This window comes from Neovison vison, chromosome 4 (assembly GCF_020171115.1).
Source record: "Neovison vison isolate M4711 chromosome 4, ASM_NN_V1, whole genome shotgun sequence".
Lineage (NCBI taxonomy): Eukaryota > Metazoa > Chordata > Mammalia > Carnivora > Mustelidae > Neogale > Neogale vison.
This window is the reverse complement of record NC_058094.1, coordinates 80,234,085-80,254,048: the sequence shown is the minus strand read 5'-3', so window position 1 is coordinate 80,254,048 and position 19,964 is coordinate 80,234,085. Positions and strand designations below refer to the sequence as shown.

General features: G+C 38.2%; 1 protein-coding gene across 3 annotated transcripts in view; it reads right to left on the bottom strand.

The window, feature by feature from the left end:
- The window catches only part of ATP6V1H (ATPase H+ transporting V1 subunit H), a 152,798-nt gene that overhangs the window by 30,324 nt on the left and 102,510 nt on the right, over positions 1–19,964 (bottom strand). For all 3 annotated transcript variants that reach the window (XM_044245595.1, XM_044245596.1, XM_044245597.1), the window contains one exon: positions 18,257–18,370. In XM_044245595.1, the coding sequence (XP_044101530.1) occupies positions 18,257–18,370 (114 nt within the window). The remainder of the gene's footprint in view (positions 1–18,256; positions 18,371–19,964) is intronic.

The following is a 19,964-nucleotide window of genomic DNA, read 5'->3' as shown; positions in this document are numbered from 1 at the left end:
TGAAATGAATCTCAGAACTATTTAGAAAATAAAGTAAATTATGCAAATTTGGAAAACAACGTGCACAGAAATAAGAGGGTTGTGATTTGTCTGTTTCATAACTAAGAATATCAACTATAAGCCTTTAGTGTCACGGGTCTCCTCCCTCTTTTTCCCCCATACCCAACTTACCTCTAGGTTTTCTAGATTCTATTCTCTCCAACCCCTGACCTGCCTTACTAAATGGACATCTTCATAACCCACCGCCTGGCATGAATCTGTAGTATCCTTACTGATGTTTTTCCCTGCAGCCTTACCCTTTCAATTCCACCAGCCCCTGCTGTCAATAAAATGGTCTTTCTAAAATGACAGTGTGATTATTTTTCCTAACCTCTGTCATTTTCCATAGTCTTCAGAAAAGAGTCCAAACCTAGCACAGCAAAGATAACCATCATCTGGCCACTACTGTCTCCAACTATATTTTCGGCTTCATAACCAGACTCCAGCTGTCTGGAACCAGTGGAAATTCCCCAAATGGGTCAGGATCTCAATGTAAGTGCACACATAACTCTCTCCCTAGAATCCACCACACACATCCTGCTCTCCTGCCTCCCCTTCATTAGCTACCACCCCTTCATCTACCAACAGCTCCTACATCCCTTCTGCCTAAGACCTTCCCAGGCCTGGACTAGGGCCACTCTCCACATGGCCACACAGCCTTTCCCCACGTTGCTACAATGAAGCATGTGCCTGTCACACTTTACACACAGGAGTGGCATTACATTACTGTTCAATGAACAGTCTAACTTTCCCTTGAAAAATACCCGTAAAGTTAGCTTTCTTCAAATTCAGAAGTCCAGTGTAAAATTTTTAAGTACAAGATTAATGGAGTTGCCAATTATCATCATCAACCTTCTCTGTCACAAACTAGCTTTCAAATTAAAGTAAAATGAATTCATTTAAATAAAAACTACAAGCTAATTTTTTCGTTAATAAATCAGTAGTGGTAGTATAACTACTTTAGTGGTTTTAATTTCATAAACATTTCAAACATCAAATCTTAAGTTCTGGCAATGCCTATTACCATAAGGATTCCCAAACATTAACTTTCAAGGGATTACAAATAATTTTTCTAAAACCCTTAAAGGAAGAAGGGATTTTAAAAGAACATCAACCCCAAACATAATCCCAACTTCCTCTATTAGCTATGACAATGGAGGTAGGTCATATGGGTCCCAAAACCTAATAATCAATATCAAAGCACAAACTTATCATTTTAACACGTAAGATTATATAAGCATATTTAACTTTTCGGATTTAAACTTCTTGTTCTCCAGCAGCCTTTTTCTCTCCTTCTTCCTCAAAAATAGAACCAATGAACTTTTTTAGTAGGACATGTGACTTTAGCAAAGCCTTCATTTTCCAGTACCTTAGCCACATAACTAAGTACTGACCAATAAGGAGAAGTTTTGGGGGTACAAATTCTAGGAGGCTCCCAGTTGTCTGGCCCATCCACAGTGATAAGAATGAGGGCCACACCCTAGGAATGGCAGTATGCAGAGCAATACCTCTGTACTATCAGTTCTGGACTACCTAGCCCTACCCTTTCATGAGAGACAGTTTAGAACAAACATCTATCATGTTTCAACTACTGTTATTTTGGGTCTCTGTTATATCATTAGCTTATCATTAACTTATCCTTCCCATTATTTTTCTTCTTGAATAAAAATATGAGTATCTATACTAGATACACACTGGCTTTAACAAAGTGTATGTGACTAGGTCAATTAACCTGGCATATAAAATATGCTAAAATAACAGTTCCCTGACAAACTTAAATAAATCCAAACAGATGGCAGAACTCAGATTTTTTCAATACTGAAATTCTGACATTTTCCTCAGTGTCCTGCTTCAATACACAGTGGTCTCTGACACCATTTCCACCTGAGAGCTCATCATTTATGTGTTGCCTGTCCTAATTCTCACCCATGCAGAGATGAGCACAAAGGCTGACTGAGATGTCAAGTGAGAACTAACAAAAAAAGATTTAACAACAAACAAGTTAGAAAGCCTTAAGCATCACAGAAAATAGCAAATTATGACCATATAATATGATCATCTATCCCAACTGAGAAACTAGCACATTATTCAAGACTAGTTAAGCAAAGAGACAGAAAAGCAGAAATCAACAAAAATAGCTACCAAAAAAATGCCAGAATGTGATGACTTGCTTTTATATTATCCTTTGGGAAAAGTTCGAGGTTTCAAGTTGAATATTAATGATGTTTCTAAAAACATGATATTACGAGCATCTTGGTCTGAAGAGCATTTATCACTGATAAGAAATCATTTAGTGGAGAAAACACAAAGTAAATTATTCATTAGCAAAATGAAGGGGAAATCAAAATTCTTTGTTTTAAACATTTCAGGCCACAAATTCTATTCAAAACTGTGCCAAAAATCATTCAAGTAAAAAAAAAAAAAAAGCAGCTACTCTAATAGCTACCTATTTTCTAGTGCTCTGCCACAAATACTTTTGGCAGTAAATATTCCATTCTACAGACAAACCTATTTGTTTGTTTTTATTTATTTGTTGACTTTAAAGATTTATTTATTTGAGAGAGAAAAAGAGAGGGCAGGGGAAGGGGAAGAGAAGGAGAGAGAGAGAGAGAGAGAGAGAATCTCAAGCAGACTCCCTGCTAAGTGCAGAGCCTAACTCAGGGCTCGATCTAATGACCCTAAGATCATGACCTGAGCTGAAACCAAGAGCGGGACACTTAACTGACTGAGCCATCCAAGCACCCCTAAGTTGGCTTTTTTTTTTTTTAAGATTTTATTTATTTATTTGACAGAGAGAGATCACAAGTAGGCAGAGAAGCAGGGAGAGAGAGAGAGAGGAGGAAGCAGGCTCCCCGCCGAGCAGAGAGCCCGATACGGGACTCGATCCCAGGACCCTGAGATCATGACCCGAGCCAAAGGCAGTGGCTTAACCCACTGAGCCACCCAGGCGCCCCCTAAGTTGGCTTAATAATCAACTTACTGCCTATTATTTATTGCACTCGCCCTAATTTAACATGATATTAAGGTAAAATAACTTCTCCTAACAATTTTCTCCAAATTGGGAGCTTTGTTCTAAAGCTTCAACTTAAAAATTGATTTCAGGAAAGTAATTGATCTCTTTTGTCACAATATAAGATGTCTATTCTTACAGTCCTAATTTTTTAAAGTATATATTTAATAGTTTAAATCTAAGGTACTTAAATTTTTTTATTTCTACAGGGTTAAAAAATCAACAACTTTAACCTTGTTAAAGTAAATCATGGCCACCAAACAGTAAATAGATACTATTCTATCATGATACCTAGAGGAACCTCAGAATATTATTCAGGAACAAAGGCCCAAACAACTAACGTGTTCTGCTATCACCCAACAAATAATTTCTGTATTCTTGGAATCCTCAAGCATTTAAAAAAAAAAAATGGTAAGAGAAGCATGAGAAACATTACTTCAAAGAGACCATAAATGATAAAAAGGTGTTCCAAAAATGTATGCTAAGAGGGGCACCTGGGCAGCTCAGTTGGTTGGGCATCTGACTCTTGATTTCAGCTCAGATCATGATCTCAGGGTCATGAGATTAAGCCCCGTATTGGGCTTTGCTCTGGGCATGAAGCTTCCTTGAGATTCTCTTACTCTCCCTCTGCCCCTCTCCTCCTGCTTCTATGCATGCTCCCTAAGGAAGGAAGATAGGAAGGAAGGAAAAATGGGAGGGAGGGAGGAAAATGTATGCTGATATATAATAAAACACATATAGTTACTTGGGGGAAGAAAAAACAGGTCCTAAAATGGCTACTGGGGCCGATCCATGAGTTCCTGCATGTAGGAAAGGAGTATCTGATCGTTGGGCAAGATCTACACACTGCTAGCCTTTCTGCACAAAAGACAGAGTGTGGAAGGAACAAAAGGAATGAAGAGATTCCTGTAATTAAGTCAGTCAGCAAACAGATCTGGTTTCTGCAGTCGAGACAAACATAGCAAGGACTTGGGGACAATGGGACGAGGGTGGGAGGAATGATCAATACTGACAATGTTGATTGTCACTGACACTGACAACAAAATAGACACTGACAATGAACAGGCAGAGAGGAGACAGAAGGTGGGCTAGTGGTACAGCAATGTCACCTGAACACCAAAGCAAAGTCCTGCCAAGTGTCTTAAGGAGTGTCTTACTGTGTAGGTATAATGGGAAAGTGTACACTCATTAGGCCCCCAAGTATGCTTTACATAACAGAATGACAACTAGGAATTTGAATTATACAGATACAGGTTCAAATTTAAATCCATAAATGGGAGAACCTGGAAAATCACTTAACCATCATTATGCACTGGACTTCACATCTGTAGAACTATGACCAGAAATGTCCATCTTGTAGAAATGTGTGAAGACTATGTACATCCCTGGCTACTGCCTTAAGAGTATTAATTCTCTTCTCTCTCACAGTTGGGAATAGGACTGTTCCACTCCACCTTCATCTATTATCTATATAGCATACCCAAATAACTGGTAAGAGTGGGAAATATTCTGAACACTTCAAGAATTGTTGCTTCCTAGCCACTTCCTAGTGCCAACTTCATTTTTTTAATATTAATTTATTTTATTTATTTTCAGCATAACGGTATTCATTATTTTTTCACCACATCCAGTGCTCCATGCAATCCATGCCCTCTATAATACCCACCACCTGGTACCCCAACCTCCCACCCCCCACCACTTCAAAACCCTCAGATTGTTTTTCAGAGTCCATAGTCTCTCATGATTCACCTCCCCTTCCAATTTACCCCAACTCCCTTCTCCTCTCTAACTCCCCATGTCCTCCATGCTATTTGTTATGCTCCACAAATAAGTGAAACCATATGATAATTGACTCTCTCTGCTTGACATATTTCACTCAGCATAATCTCTTCCAGTATAGGGATAGAGGGAACATTCCTGAACTTCATCAAATCTATCTATGAAAGACCCACAGCATATATCATCCTCAATGGGAAAAAGCTTGCAGCTTTCCCATTGAGATCAGGAACAAGACAAGGATGCCCACTTTCACCACTCTTGTTCAACATAGTATTAGAAGTCCTAGCAACAGCAATCAGACAACAAAGAGAAATAAAAGGTATCCAAATTGGCAATGAAGAAGTCAAACTCTCTCTCTTCGCAGATGACATGATTCTTTATATGGAAAACCCAAAAGACTCCACCCCCAAACTACTAGAACTCATACAGCAATTCAGCAGTGTGGCAGGATACAAAGTCAATGTGCAGAAATCAGTGGCTTTCTTATACACTAACAATGAAAATACAGAAAGGGAAATTAGAGAATCGATTCCATTTACCATAGCACCAAGAACCATAAGATACCTGGGAATAAACCTAACCAAAGAGGTAAAGGATCTTTACTTGAGGAACTACATAACACTCATGAAAGAAATTGAAGAAGACACAAAAGGATGGAAGACCATTCCATGCTCTTGGATCAGAAGAATAAACATTGTTAAAATGTCTATACTGCCTAGAGCAATCTATACTTTTAATGCCATTCCGATCAAAATTCCACCGGTATTCTTCAAAGATCTGGAGCAAATAATCCAAAAATTTGTATGGAATCAGAAGAGACCCCGAATCACTAAGGGAATGTTAAAAAACAAAAATAAAACTGGGGGCACTACGTTACCTGATTTTAAGCTTTATTACAAAGCTGTGATCACCAAGACAGCATGGTACTGGCATAAAAACAGACACATAGACCAGTGGAACAGAGTAGAGAGCCCAGATATGGTCAATTAATCTTCGACAAAACAGGAAAAAATATACAGTGGAAAAAAGACAGTCTCTTCGATAAATGGTGCTGGGAAAACTGGACAGCTATATGTAGAATGAAACTCAACCATTCTCTTACAACGTACACAAAGATAAACTCAAAATGGATAAAAGACCTCAACGTGAGACAGGAATCCATCAGAATCCTACAGGAGAACATAGGCAGTAACCTCTTCGATATCAGCCACAGCAACTTCTTTCAAGATATGTCTCCAAAGGTAAAGGAAACAAAAACGAAAATAAACTTTTGGGACTTCATCAAAATCAAAAGCTTCTGCACAGCAAAGGAAACAGTCAAAAAAACAAAGAGGCAACCCACGGAATGGGAGAAGATATTTGCAAATGACAGTACAGACAAAAGGTTGATATCCAGGATTTATAATGAACTCCTCAAACTCAACCCACACGAAACAGACAAACACATCAAAAAATGGGCAGAAGATATGAACAGACACTTCTCCAATCAAGACATACAAATGGCTATCAGACACATGAAAAAATGCTCATCATCATTAGCCCTCAGGGAGATTCACATTAAAACCACAGTGAGATATCACCTTACACCAGTTAGAATGGCCAAAATTAACAAAACAGGAAACAACATGTGTTGGAGAGGATGTGGAGAAAGGGGAACCCTCTTACACTGTTGGTGGGAATGCAAGTTGGTGCAGCCTCTTTGGAGAACAGTGTGGAGATTTCAAGAAATTAAAAATAGAACTTCCCTATGACCCTGCCATTGCACTCCTGGGTATTTACCCCAAAGATACAGATGTCGTGAAAAGAAGGGCCATCTGTACCCCAATGTTTATAGCAGCAATGGCCACAGTCGCCAAACTATGGAAAGAACCAAGATGCCCTTCAGCGGACGAATGGATAAGGAAAATGTGGTCCATATACACTATGGAGTATTATGCCTCCATCAGAAAGGATGAATACCCAACTTTTGTAGCAACATGGACAGGACTAGTGCCACCTTCAAATATAAAGTCTGAAACATAAGAAGTGAAATCTTTAGTTAGGAGGAAAACATGTGCTTGGCACAAACTGGACACTTACCCTCCCCAATTTACCAATTCACTTCGATAAATATTTATTTGCTAAATTGGTTCAGACAAGAGTTTTAATCTTACCAAGAGAAGAGGTACTGGCAGGGAGGTTTGTCTATACAGTTAATAGTAGACAATCTCCACCAAATTACCTTTCCAAGTAACAATCCCATCCAGCCTCTTCAGGGCCTTCCCTTTATCAGTTTCTCCCAGTCTAACTGTCCCCCACCACCACCACCACCAACTGCATTTTAACATTTCCTAATACAGAAAGAAGTGATGACAGCAAACATCCACTGTCTACCTCAGGCCCCCCACGAAATGCTGTCCTTCCTCCTCTGTATCCTGGAGGGAATGCCCACTGTGACTTGCTTTAATTCTTTACCATCTCTGGGGCAATCTGCCTGCTCATGGCCACCAAGTGCCCTGACCCAGGGCCCCAATGGTTTTCTTGCTGTCACATCCAAAACACACGTTCATGCCTCCTTGCCCTGGTCCCCTTGGTGGTAATTTACACTACCTACCACTGATCCAGTCTTGCTTGAAATATACTCTTTTTTTTCCCTAACAGTGTATGTTCCTTGTTTTCTCCTAACCCCATTTCTCATTAGAATCAGTCTTTCTCCCACCCCCACCCTCCTTGTGTAAAATCTATTGCTATTCTGTTGACACCTTAATACTTTTGTCTCAGTTTCTAACAGTGGTTCTTAACCTCTTCTGGCCCCAGACCCCTTTGCAAATCTGAGGAAAAGCATGTACCCTGCCCACAGAAAGTATTTATACACAGGCTTTTGCATACAATTTCAGGGAGTTAATCCAATCACCTCCTGGAGAAGAGTCCCACTCTTACATATATTTGGGGGGTAATCTCATCTACTGCCATGACTTCAATCCTCTAATAACTGCTTTAGCTCTATATACTCTAGCTCACATCTTGCTCTGGAACTCCAAACCTGTATTTCTATCTTTTGAATTTCTCCTTGGATATAAAACAGGGACATCAAATTTTGAGGTCTAAAATATCAACTCTTCACTGCCATTCATGAATCCTGTTCCTCCTTCATCAGGTACAGAAGAGACCAAGGAACAGGCCCAGCAGGAAGCACGGAATCTAGAAGGGCATACATATAGTCAGCTCACTACAGGAAGCTCAAGTAGACAATCATGAAGACACTGAGGGGTTAGCCTGCAACCGTGGAGAAACCTGGAGAGGACCCTGGGCAGAAAAGCCAGCCTACAGAAAATAACTAAGCAGATGGGCTACAGATGTGAGGATTCATGTGGTCAGAAGGAAAAGGAGGTAGAAAAACTTGCTGCCTTGCTTCCCACCAGCTTTCTGGTTCCCAGTTTCAGTGAAACTGTGTGACTTCACCTACTACTGGATTCCGTGAGCTAAGTCGACATCCTTCTAATAGAGTTTCTTATATTTATACTAACTTGAGTAGATTTTTGTTTCTTGTAAATAAACCACTCCTAGTGAAGTAAAGCACACATACACAGAAATTCAGATCATAGTTTACAAAGGTACTCTCACTAGTGTACTACAACCAATCACATTCTTATTTTGCTCTCACAGAAACTTCTAGTGGCTAATTTGTTTCTGTAATTTTATCATTTATATTACTTCTTGTGCAGCTCCTATTTAAATATGCAGCCTCTACTGGCAATCCACAAAAACACTGCAAATATTTTTTTATTGTCATCTAAGAATAAATTTTTACCACCTTTCAATTTTATCAGAAATATAAGTTAACAAGTTAGCACATATATTCTTACTTAAAATAACTTTTAAAAATAGCATAATTGCTGTAGGTTGTCAAAACATAATAAATTGGGTATACTTGATTCTGAACATGCAGAATATACAGAAAATATCTTAGAAAATAGGTATATATGATACATCTATACACACATACATATACACACAATTCTCTTATGTAGGCAAAACAAAATTAGACAAATGAAAAAGTAGTCTCAAAATAATGTTTTGGGGTGCCTGGGTGGCTCAGTGGGTTAAGTCTCTGCCTTCGGCTTGGGTCATGATCCCAGGTTCCTGGGATCGAGCCCTGCATTTGGCTCTCTGCTCATCAGGAAGCCTGCTTCCCTTCCTCTCTCTCTGCCTGCCTCTCTGCCTACTTGTGATCTCTGTCTGTCAAATAAATAAATAAAATAATAATGTTTTACTAACATTCCTAACACACTAATCATCAACATATAACCACCTTACCAAGTAAGACATCTCATTAATTTATATGTCTAATATGTCCGAAGAAAACAGATGTCTGCTGTCATCTAAATACCTTATGATTAAACTTCCTTAAAACTGTGTTAATGTTTGAATACATTAAAGTAACACATCACTCGGTGTGCCAAATAAAACCTCTACTACTAACATCTGATGAAAGGTATGGTTAGGAAATGTTTTTTGAACAGCTTTGCAATGCCTATTATAAAAACACTCCTGAAGAGATCAAAGATATAACGTCATTTTCAGAAAATAATATCTAAGATAGGAAGCTGCTATCAAGTCACATTTCTCTCAACATTGCTACCTGAGGGAAACTTATCAAACAGTACTCAGGTGCTAGGAAAGAAGCACTAGATATAACACAAAATTCTTCCTGGCTCAGGAGTGCTAACTTCTGGAATGTCAAGTGCCTGACTATATTCTCTTCTGCTTCTCCAGTGTCCCAGCACAACCCACGCAAGATCCTTCATGGATTGTTGCATTATCGTTTCTCCAGATTCAGTGTCCTACACACTGATAAATACAGACAGACTGCTGACTCCAGAGGCATTACATTACACCTATAAAAAATAAAATCCCAAAACACATTTTGCAATTACGACAATAATAACTGACTCTTGCAAGAAGCACCACTGGATGCTAAAAAAAAAAAAAAAAAAAGGACTGAAAGTTTGCTGGGAAACACAACCAGTATTTACAGTCTCCAAGTACTTCCCCAAAGATTACTTACTAATTACAAGAGGGAGAGAAGCTCATTACAGTAGAGAAACCTTATGCTACTTTAAGCAGGTGGAGGTTACCGCTACCAATAATAGGGTAAATTGACTCAAATGCTTCCTGATGAAAACATGAAGAACATGACATCACCTCTGTGGTGTTCTGAGAAAAATGCATACCCTAAAGCTAATCGGGAAGAATGAGCAAACTGAAATTGAGGGACATTCTACAAAACAGCTGGCCCTATAGTATTTAAAAATACCAATGTTAAAAAAGACAAAGAAACACCAAAAAACTATTCTATTTAAGTGACACTAAAGAGACAGGATAATTAAATGCAATGTATGATCCTAGACTGGACAAAACATATTTGCTACAGACAACAGTGCAAACAATAGACAAGGAAATATGAATATCAACTATGGATTACAGAAGCACATCATTGTGCTATAGTGATATTAAAAAATCCAGGTCCTGGGCGCCTGGATGGCCCAGTGGGTTAAAGCCTCTGCCTTCGGCTCAGGTCATGATCCCGGGGTCCTGGGATCGAGCCCCACATCGGGCTCTCTGCTCGGCGGAGAGCCTGCTTCCTCCTCTCTCTCTGTCTGCCTCTCTGCCTACTTGTGATCTCTGTCAAATAAATAAATAAAATATTAAAAAAAAATCCAGGTCCTAGGTCATACGTGCTGAAGCATTTAGGGCTAAAGGATCATAATGTCTGTCACTTAGTCTCAAATTCTTCAGAGAGAGAGAGACAGGGAGACAGAGACAAAAAGAGAACACACAAATGCAGCAAAAAGTCAACAAGTGGTGAATCTAAAGAAAACAGCACTAGTTCACTGCATTGTTCCTTAACTTTTCAGTAGTTTAAATTCTTTCCAATTAAAATGTTTTTTAAAAAAAATAGAAGTTTTTTTTTTCATATCTCCCTTCTCCTTTGCAACTGGGGGGTGAAAACTACATCTGAGGGATAGGGGAGCAGGAAGCTCAACAATCCTAGTTCTTTTATGACCTCGTTCACTCACTCAGTGATTATACCAGCTCTGGATTTGCCTCACCAAAATGTATAGTTCACATTCCAGGAGAAAGGTAAATCCGACATAATCCCTTCTGTAGGTACAGAGAATTACAGGGAAATGTTCTAGAACTCTGATACTGTGTATGTCTAAGGAACCTGAAGAAATAAAATTGTATTCAGATTACTGTGGTTGCATTAAATCTTCCTGCAATACTAAGGCATATGACCTCAAAGCTGACCTTTTAGCAAAAGCTCAGCCACTCCCAGGCTCCCAATTTCCTTTCTGGTGACATAGCTGGGGCTTCCCATATGCAGCTGGGGCTGACAGAGTGCCTCTGCGTAATAGTCCTCCTTATCTAGACTCATCTTCACCAGCTAACTCCTTCTTTTTAAAGATTTTATTTTTTATTATTTATTTGACAGACAGAGATCACAGTAGACAGAGAGGCAAGCAGAGAGAGGAGAAGGGAAGCAGGCCCCTTGCTGAGCAGAGAGCCCGATGCGGGACCCGATCCCAGGACCCCGAGATCATGACCTGAGCCGAAGGCAGCGGCTTAACCCACTGAGCCACCCAGGCGCCCCTTCTTGATCCTTAAGAATAAGCCCGGGCATCATCTCCTCAGGAAAACTTCCCTTTTGAAGGCCTGGGAAGAATGACCCACAATTCCCAAGCTCCGATGGCACCTACTCATACTTCTGCCCAGCCCTCATGACATTGCACTGAAGGGGTGCTATGTCATGTGTGCTATGCCCTTATTTTCTACTTCCTATCTATTTTAGCACATATTCAATCATCTAATAAGTATTCCTGTCCATGTCTAAATCAGAGACAAGAGTAATATCTACAGAGATAACAGTAAACACTCCCTCAACTGGGAAAGTAACTGCTACAAATGAACAGCACAGTGTTTAACCAAATGCTAAAATATTTTCTCATAAGATATTTCTGGGCTGTTTAGCAAGGCAGAGGAAACTGTCATTCAAGACACTATTTTTGTTCAGGCATCTCCAAATACCTGCCCTTAAGGAAAGTGGGGCAAAAAGCTTCTGTAGGTACAGAAAATTACAAGGGAAATGTTCTAGAACTCTGACACTGTGTATGTCTAAGGAACCCGGTCTTTTAGGAACACCACTGGCTCCTACTAAATCTTTTTACTTATTTATTTATTTTCAGCATAACAGTATTCATTATTTTTGCACCTATTAACTCTTTTTACTGAATTCATTTTTAAAAATAACAAGTGAGGGGGCACCTAGGTGGCTCAGTCATTAAGCGTTTGACTTCACTCAGGTTATGATCGCAGGGTCCTGGGATTGAGCCCCACATTGGGCTCCTTGCTCAGTGGAAAGCCTGCTTCTCCTTCTCCCTCTCCCTCTGCTTGTATTCCCTCTGTTGCTGTCTTCATCAAATAAATAAATAAATAATCTTAAAAATATTAAAAAAAAAAAGTGAGGACTGGTGATGAACATTATATAATTCACGGTGAGGGTTAGATATATAGTAGGTACCTAATGCATCACTGTATAATTTTTTTAAAAAGTAAATCTAATACAAATTTAATTAAAGGAAATTTACATCAAAAGCTGTCTTTGTTTAGACGACAGACTTATCACCATTTTTTAAATGTATACCTCAAAATTTCAGTGGTGATGAAAACTTACCAATTCATTTGTTACCCATAAGATTTTGTTCCCCATCAAGAGAACATCTGGATGATCTACTTAAACGGAAACTAAGAAAATAATTCAAAAATTAATTAAATCTCTAAGATGAATAAATATAAAGTTTGCTAAGTCTTTATCTAATTTTTAGCATACTCTATTCTATGGAGCTTTGATTATTTAACATACACACACAAAGCCCATTAAACATTCATGTGACCAAAAACTAACTGCCCAAACCTCTGAAAGAGAAAGGAGAAAAAGCATTCAAAAGCCAAGTATGATAGTTCATTTTTCTCTGCCTCCCCTTACTAGACAAGACTTTTCTTTTCTCCACACTTTACTGATCCTTCAAAACCCCAATCAGGTGTCTGTCTGTCTAAAAAGCCAAGCCTAATGGAACAAAATAACAACATGAATTTGATCCACAGATACACTAGTCACATGCCCTTAAATGTGAAATCTGCATTTGATTTTACACTTAATTATAAAGTACAGCGACTCCATTGTCTATCAGTGGTTTTATGCTCTTTACTGTCTAAATGCTCATTGTCTACCTCTTCCAAATGTTTACTTAGGCTGGTACTTTGCAACAATTTGGGATTTATGTTATGCTGCCATCTCCAAAGCAATTGTAATTAAGTGGTACATAGTGTCCAGACAAATTAGTACAGCCTCAAAACATCTCTAACTAGCAAAGTAGAAGCAATTTTAGCCACCAATTTCATGGTGAAAAACAGGCTATACAGAATTCTTCTTTACTTGGAATTGGTTCTGATATATTTTCTAATTGAGTTATATTTGTTTTCGAAAAATACACAAATGTGATACTAAAGACATATTCAAAGATTCTTCCACTAAAAATGGTGTATGAATAATGTGAAAAATTCCAGCACCCAAAGAGTGGCCACAATTTTCTAAATTAATCCTGGAAAATGTTAAATCTGGAAATGTTTTATGCTTATTAAAAATCACATGGAATGTTTTAGTAACATGATTATTAATGATAAAAGGCTTAATGTAGATTTTTTTCCCTTCAGTTCAGTTCAGTTCATAAGTAACTATTTTAATCACTGTATTTATGGCTATGTACTTACAGAATAATATACTAAGCAGACAAAGACATTAGAGAACAAAGTAGTATCACTCATACACTTGGCTTGGGGAGGTCTCTGTTACATTATATACCTACACATAAAATAACTGGAGGGAACAACACTCTTATAACTTATTATTCAGCTTAAAAAAAACACTGAAAAATAATCTAGAAACAAATAGACAATTCTACACAAGATCCACTACCTACAAAATTCAGTGTTTCTTTCCTGAAGTCCTGAGCTGTCCATATGCACATACTGTTGCTTCTGAATTAGAGGCTGATTACATTTAAAATCATTCTGTAGGAGAAAAATGATGACATTTTATGATATTGAATTATAAAGTATAAACTGAGGGTATATATAAAAGTTCTCTAGAGTATGTTGTTACTGTTTATATATTTTGGCAAATTTATTAATATAAAAATCTGGAGCTGTTCAAAGAATAAGAGGCACAGAACAAATGCACAGTGGGTATGGGAAGAGCATTTAGAAGGAGGGTTGTTAAGTGGGATTGACCTGCTCAATACCTCCTGAACTGAGGAGACATGGGTGTGTGCCTACCATCCCCTCCCTCCCTGGCAACTCGATTCCAGCCCCCATCCACTCCCCAACCACATCAATGAGCATTTTTGTGTTCCATCATTCCATGTAAACATAGGAGAAGGGGAGAAACAACAGCAACGCTAAGACCTGCAATTCATGATACTTTTGAAATCAACCATAAAATCATGAAAAAGAATTAAGAATTTTCCCCAAACAACTTCCTAAAAAATTAAAATCCTGCTATGTTCATTCTTTGGAAAGGTGCTAATTGAGTAGGGAATTTGGGTAAATTGGAAGGGGAGGTGAACCATGAGAGACTATGGACTCTGAAAAACAATCTGAGGGGTTTGAAGTGGCAGGGCGTGGGAGGTTGGGGTATCAGGTGGTGGGTATTATAGAGGGCACGGCTTGCATGGAGCACTGGGTGTGGTGAAAAAATAATGAATAATGATTTTCTGAAAATAAATAAATTGGAAAAAAAAAAAGAATTTTCCCATGATATACAACTCTATATAGTCCCTGTTACATAAACTCAAATCCATCTCTATATTATCAAAAACTTAGTATGTAACTCCTTAAAATTAAGAATCAAAATCAAAATCCATAGACAGCTCAGTTCTATAATTTCATAAGTATCCAATTTATACTTAAAATGTAATTTTAAACACATTTAAAACAAAAAAATTCCATGCAGTAAAAAATAAGTATTATTTTACCATATCCAAAATTATGATTTAGTCTCATAAAACACAAGCTTTAGAAGGAATGCAACATCAAAAAAATCTAAAAATCATGTAGGGTAGAAAAGTGAAAGAAAATCCAGAGTGTGTGGGAAATCTCAAAGTGTGGCCTAGGAGCAAACAATGAGTACAAAGAAACATGCAAAAATGTCATGAAAAGCTGCTATTGCCATTGAGGCAGATTTCCATTCTACTTTGATCTATGATTGTATTTTAATTATGCTCAACAAATTTCTTTCACTACACTGTACTAACATAAATCATTTATAAAAACTCATTATAATTAAAACAAACAAAATGCCAGAAGGAAACAAAATCAATTCTGTTTTCATGTTTGTATTTGTGTGAAAATAAAACAATTCCAAGAGAATTTTTTAAGACTCAATCAATAAACATCTTTAAGACACCAGTGCCATATTTTCAGGGGGAAAAAAATCATTTACTTTAGGCAAGTAGAAAGGCAGTCTCCACCAGCATGATTTAATGAAGACAAATTAGATACCTGCATAAAGGCATAAGCTCAAAATCCTTTTTATAACTGGGGATATACTTTGCAGAAGATTTACTTTCCAAACTGCATTCTATTTGATCCCATGTTAATCTGACATTTAAATAAACTGGTATTACTTGAGCAATTTTCATACTCTGGCACAAAGAGACATGGAAATGTATATGTCACAACAAAATACATGTCACAAAAAATTTTTTCTTTATATGAAAATTTTTTTCAAAAAGAAAATGTAGAAAAATACTGACATTAAGCTTCTCCATCAAAGGAGATTTGTCATAATTAAAACAAAGTTAAAAGAGCTTAGCACATAATTAGAGAGGAGGAAAAAGGATATTCTCTCATCAGCTAGTCAGTGATAGAGAGCAAAGAACCAGTTTCTGGCTATAAAGACATTTATTTTTTTTCTTTTGTAATCATACACTGAAAAATGTACCAAGAATCTAAATCAAGTTCCTAAATTCAAGGAAAATATTCCAATTGCACATGTCATCTTCAATGCATGATCATTTAAATAACAAAAATTTTCAACGAAAAAATTTTCTCCACTAGTAAAGAAAAAAGGTTAACTAACATTTTATCTCATACCCATCTTTTCTTCAACATCGGAAGTATATATCAAAAAAGAGATAAACCCAACAATAAATCCTTCATGAGAAAGAACTAGTAAAATGAATTTTTCTTATTGAAAAAGCAGGATTTATACTTCAGCAACCTTAAATTCAACAAAAAGAGAAAGTAAAATTGTGTTTTACAGAAGGCAAATATAACTTTGCTGGTTGCAAAAGCCTCAAATTCTACTAAATGCAAACATTCTTTAAACTAAATTCAAGAAAGAGGTGCAAAGAAACCAAGAGATATAAAATTACTAATGAATTCATTTTTGTTGAAAATGTGGCCCATGGTAAAGTGAAACAAGGAGAGAAATCCAGTGGAGTATTCTGTTTTTACTGATAGCCTTGAAAAATTTTTTCCTCCTGCTAAAGAGATAAAAACCATTTCTAGTGCCCTCTGCCTTGATTCCTTTCTTCTTGCACTGAGTATATGAAAACAAGTAAAAACACCTTCAGTCCATCAGGTGCAGTTGGCACTAGCTCTGAAATCTATCCAAGTTCACCGACTTGTTACCTCAACTTTCGGTGTTCTAGTCCAAGCCACTAGCCATCTCTACTCTCAACCACAATGAGAATCTACTAAAATAGTCCTTTGCTTTCACACTTACGCAGGTATAATCCACTCGCCAGAGAGTAGCCTAAGAGATCTTTTTAAAACATGTATCAAATATTCTATTCTCCCATTTTAAAATTTTTCAATGGCTTTCAACTCATCTTGTAAAAGGAAGAGCCAAATGGTAGCCCACAAGACCCTACATGATCGGTTCCCTGACAGCATCTTCTTTCCCATCTTGTTCCATGCTGGCCCTCATACCATCCTCAAATTAAAGTCTCTCACGCCTGGCACTGTTGACAGATTGGGCTGGACACTTCTTTGTGGTGGGGGGCTGTCCATGCATTTTAGGATATTTAGCAGCACCCCTGGCCTCTACCCACTTATACCAGTAGTACCAACACCCCCCATTGTCTCTGGACAACCAAATATGTCCCCAGACATTGCTTTTAAGGAAGCCAAGCTTCATGGCCCTTTCCTTCTTGTCCCCTTTACCTGAAATGTTACCCCTAATACCTGGATTGTATGGCTAGTTCCTTATCATTACAGTGCCAGCTTAGCTGTTTTGGCCTACTCGGAGAGGCCTTCTCTATTCATCCTACGTAAAGCTGCACCTATTTCTATCATATCTGTAGCCCAGCGTTTCATACAGAGTACAAAGTCCTCAAAAGGTGGTTATTGAAAAAATGCAAAATGTATTTATAAAAAAAAGTGCTTAAGTGGCAACATCTTAATATTTCATGTATGATGCCACAGCAGCGCTCCTGGATAGTCCCCTATACTATATTGCCTGCATCTTTCAAATGCATGTCTTCCAAAGCACCATTAATTCTTTCCTTGGAGGTACTCGCAGTGTAACTGCCAGTTACAAGGAATGTGTATTTGTTCACTTGCCTTAACAAAACAGCCCAGCCCTAAAGCACCCTTCCAAATGGTGAAGCACGGAGAGGTACATGGCCTCTTCAGTAGAGCATTGGAAGCGCTCGACACCCAACTCACAGTGAAAAATAGCCAGAGCAAAGGGAATTCTGGTTTGTTCCATCATGGACACAAAAGGCTCACCACTGTATCTAAACAATCACTCTTCAATTTATCTTGTTTTAGGTAGGTACAAAAGGTCCATAACTTTTATTTGAAAAATAAAAACAAATGAGAGGAAAAACTGACTTCCATTACTTCAAAAGCAAAAGGCTATAATGAATGAGATGTGAGAGAGCTGAATCTTAGTTGATCAATCAGCTTTTAGTGTTTTCTTTAGTATTTTCACATGAACCAGTAAAAACCATTTAGGTTAACCATATGCTGAATAGTTACACCGTGCAAAATTGTAAAGCCTCTGATTAGTAATCCAGCTGGATTCCATTCAACTCCAAAAAAGCTGGATTCCCTTAAGCCACAAATATCCTTTTAGTTAATTCTAGAATTGTTTTTGATATTAGTACTGTGAATACACATTTTTTGAGAATATCAAAGCAGTGAGTCTTCCCAAAATGATATCATTGTTCTTGATTACTAAAATATATTTCTAGATATTTCATCAAAACTGCTGATTTAAAAAACTACCACTCATCAGTGCATTTATCAGAGAACCTTTCAAAGGGACAAGTGAGAGCTTACAGATCAGTATGGGAGAGGAAAGAAAAAGCCAGCACATACCAGTTGTGCACCATGAGTTTCTGCACAGCCAGAAGAGCATTGTAGCGAACCTGCTGGTCCTCGTGGTGCATGTGGTTCATGACCAGCTGCTTCCCACCAAGCTGTTCAATGACCCTGTGGAATAGAAGCCACTTTGTGAAGATGCTGCAATTCCTTGCTAACTCATATTGTTAGTCGGTAGAGAGCCCATATACCAGAGTGCCAAGGGATTTTAAAGAGAGAAGTTCCAATATAGGTGAGTAAACCAACACGTCTTTTTCAATATCATTTTTCCTAACCCACAGATTTAACATATTCAAGTATTTTCTCTTTTGAATTCTTACTGGGGAATCCAGCTGTTATTCTCATTTCCTAATCCAGGCAAGTATCCTCTACCTGGATACCTCACAAACTATTGTAGTATTCTAGAGTACAGTTTTCTAAGTTGTTGAGTATTAAAACTGATTACCAGTATTTCTGGCCTGCTTAAAAGCAGTATACTGAACACCACCTAATGTCTGTAACAGTATCAGATCAGCATTAAATCCACCAGTTGCCATGCTGTGAGCAAGGCTCAGAAGACAAAAGCAGGGAACACAGGTTTAAAAAACACCCAGCAGAAGTCATGTTAATTTCCTAAAAAAGACTTGATTTATAAGATATCTGCCCTTTCTTGTAATGAAGAAAGATGCCACATGACCTCCTGGCCAGTGAAACAGAGGAGAAAATTCCTACTGTCAAGAGCACCAAGGTGATTGACAAGTGACACTGCTTTTTATCACTGTGTCCTGTAATACCCTGAAAAATCCAGTTATCACAGATGCAAATATGAAGCGAAAATGGTGATTTGCTTCATGAAAAGAGGTTCTCTGTTTGTTGCAAGGGTGCAGCTGTGGAGGCTTTTAACCCAGCCCAACAGTGTGGCGTCTTCGGCCCACACCCTCTAGAGGGCACCACCATCACTACCGCACAGTCAGCAATACTGCAGGCAGGCTTGGGTGGCTGCAGACAGTCTCAAGGACAGGTGGACGGCAGTCGAGAGTGTGAGAGAGAGGCTTTTGTCTGTAAAGCTTTTAATACTTTATTATTAAAGCACCTTTTTTAAAAAAAATATATTGAATTGAGGGGGAAAATACAGTATAAGTATACCCAAACATCAGTTGAGTGCTTGTTATGCACCAAGTACTATGCTTTAAAACGTTGCTTACTTATCTAACACCAGCTCTGCTCATTATTGGATAGATTACATTAAGTCATTTAACCTAGTAAACTCCTTCCTGCCAAGTGAGGGGAACAAAGACACCTCTTTCATGGCACTGCTATGAAGACCAAAGGCCATAAAGCCCTGGTCTCTGCAATATGGTACGCCCATGTCTGTTGTTATAATGATAATGACACTGGTGATGGTGATGGTGGTGATAAGGACACAGGGGCTGCTTCCCTTAAATCCATTCTCCTCCAAGCAATCTTTCCCAAAATCTGAATTATCACTTTCCCTACTTAAAACAATGCCTGACTGGGTCCTTCACAGTCTGACTTGGAGTCACAGTCACACACCTTTGCTCTCTGCACTGACTCCCAGGCCTTCTTTCAGGTCCTTCAACCACAGGCTCTTGGCACATGCCATTTTCTCTCCCAGAAGCTTTCCCACTTCATGTAACATCCCAGTATATAAAGATAACTTCTATCCACCTTTAAGATCTTGCCTCAATTGCCACTTCCTCAGAGA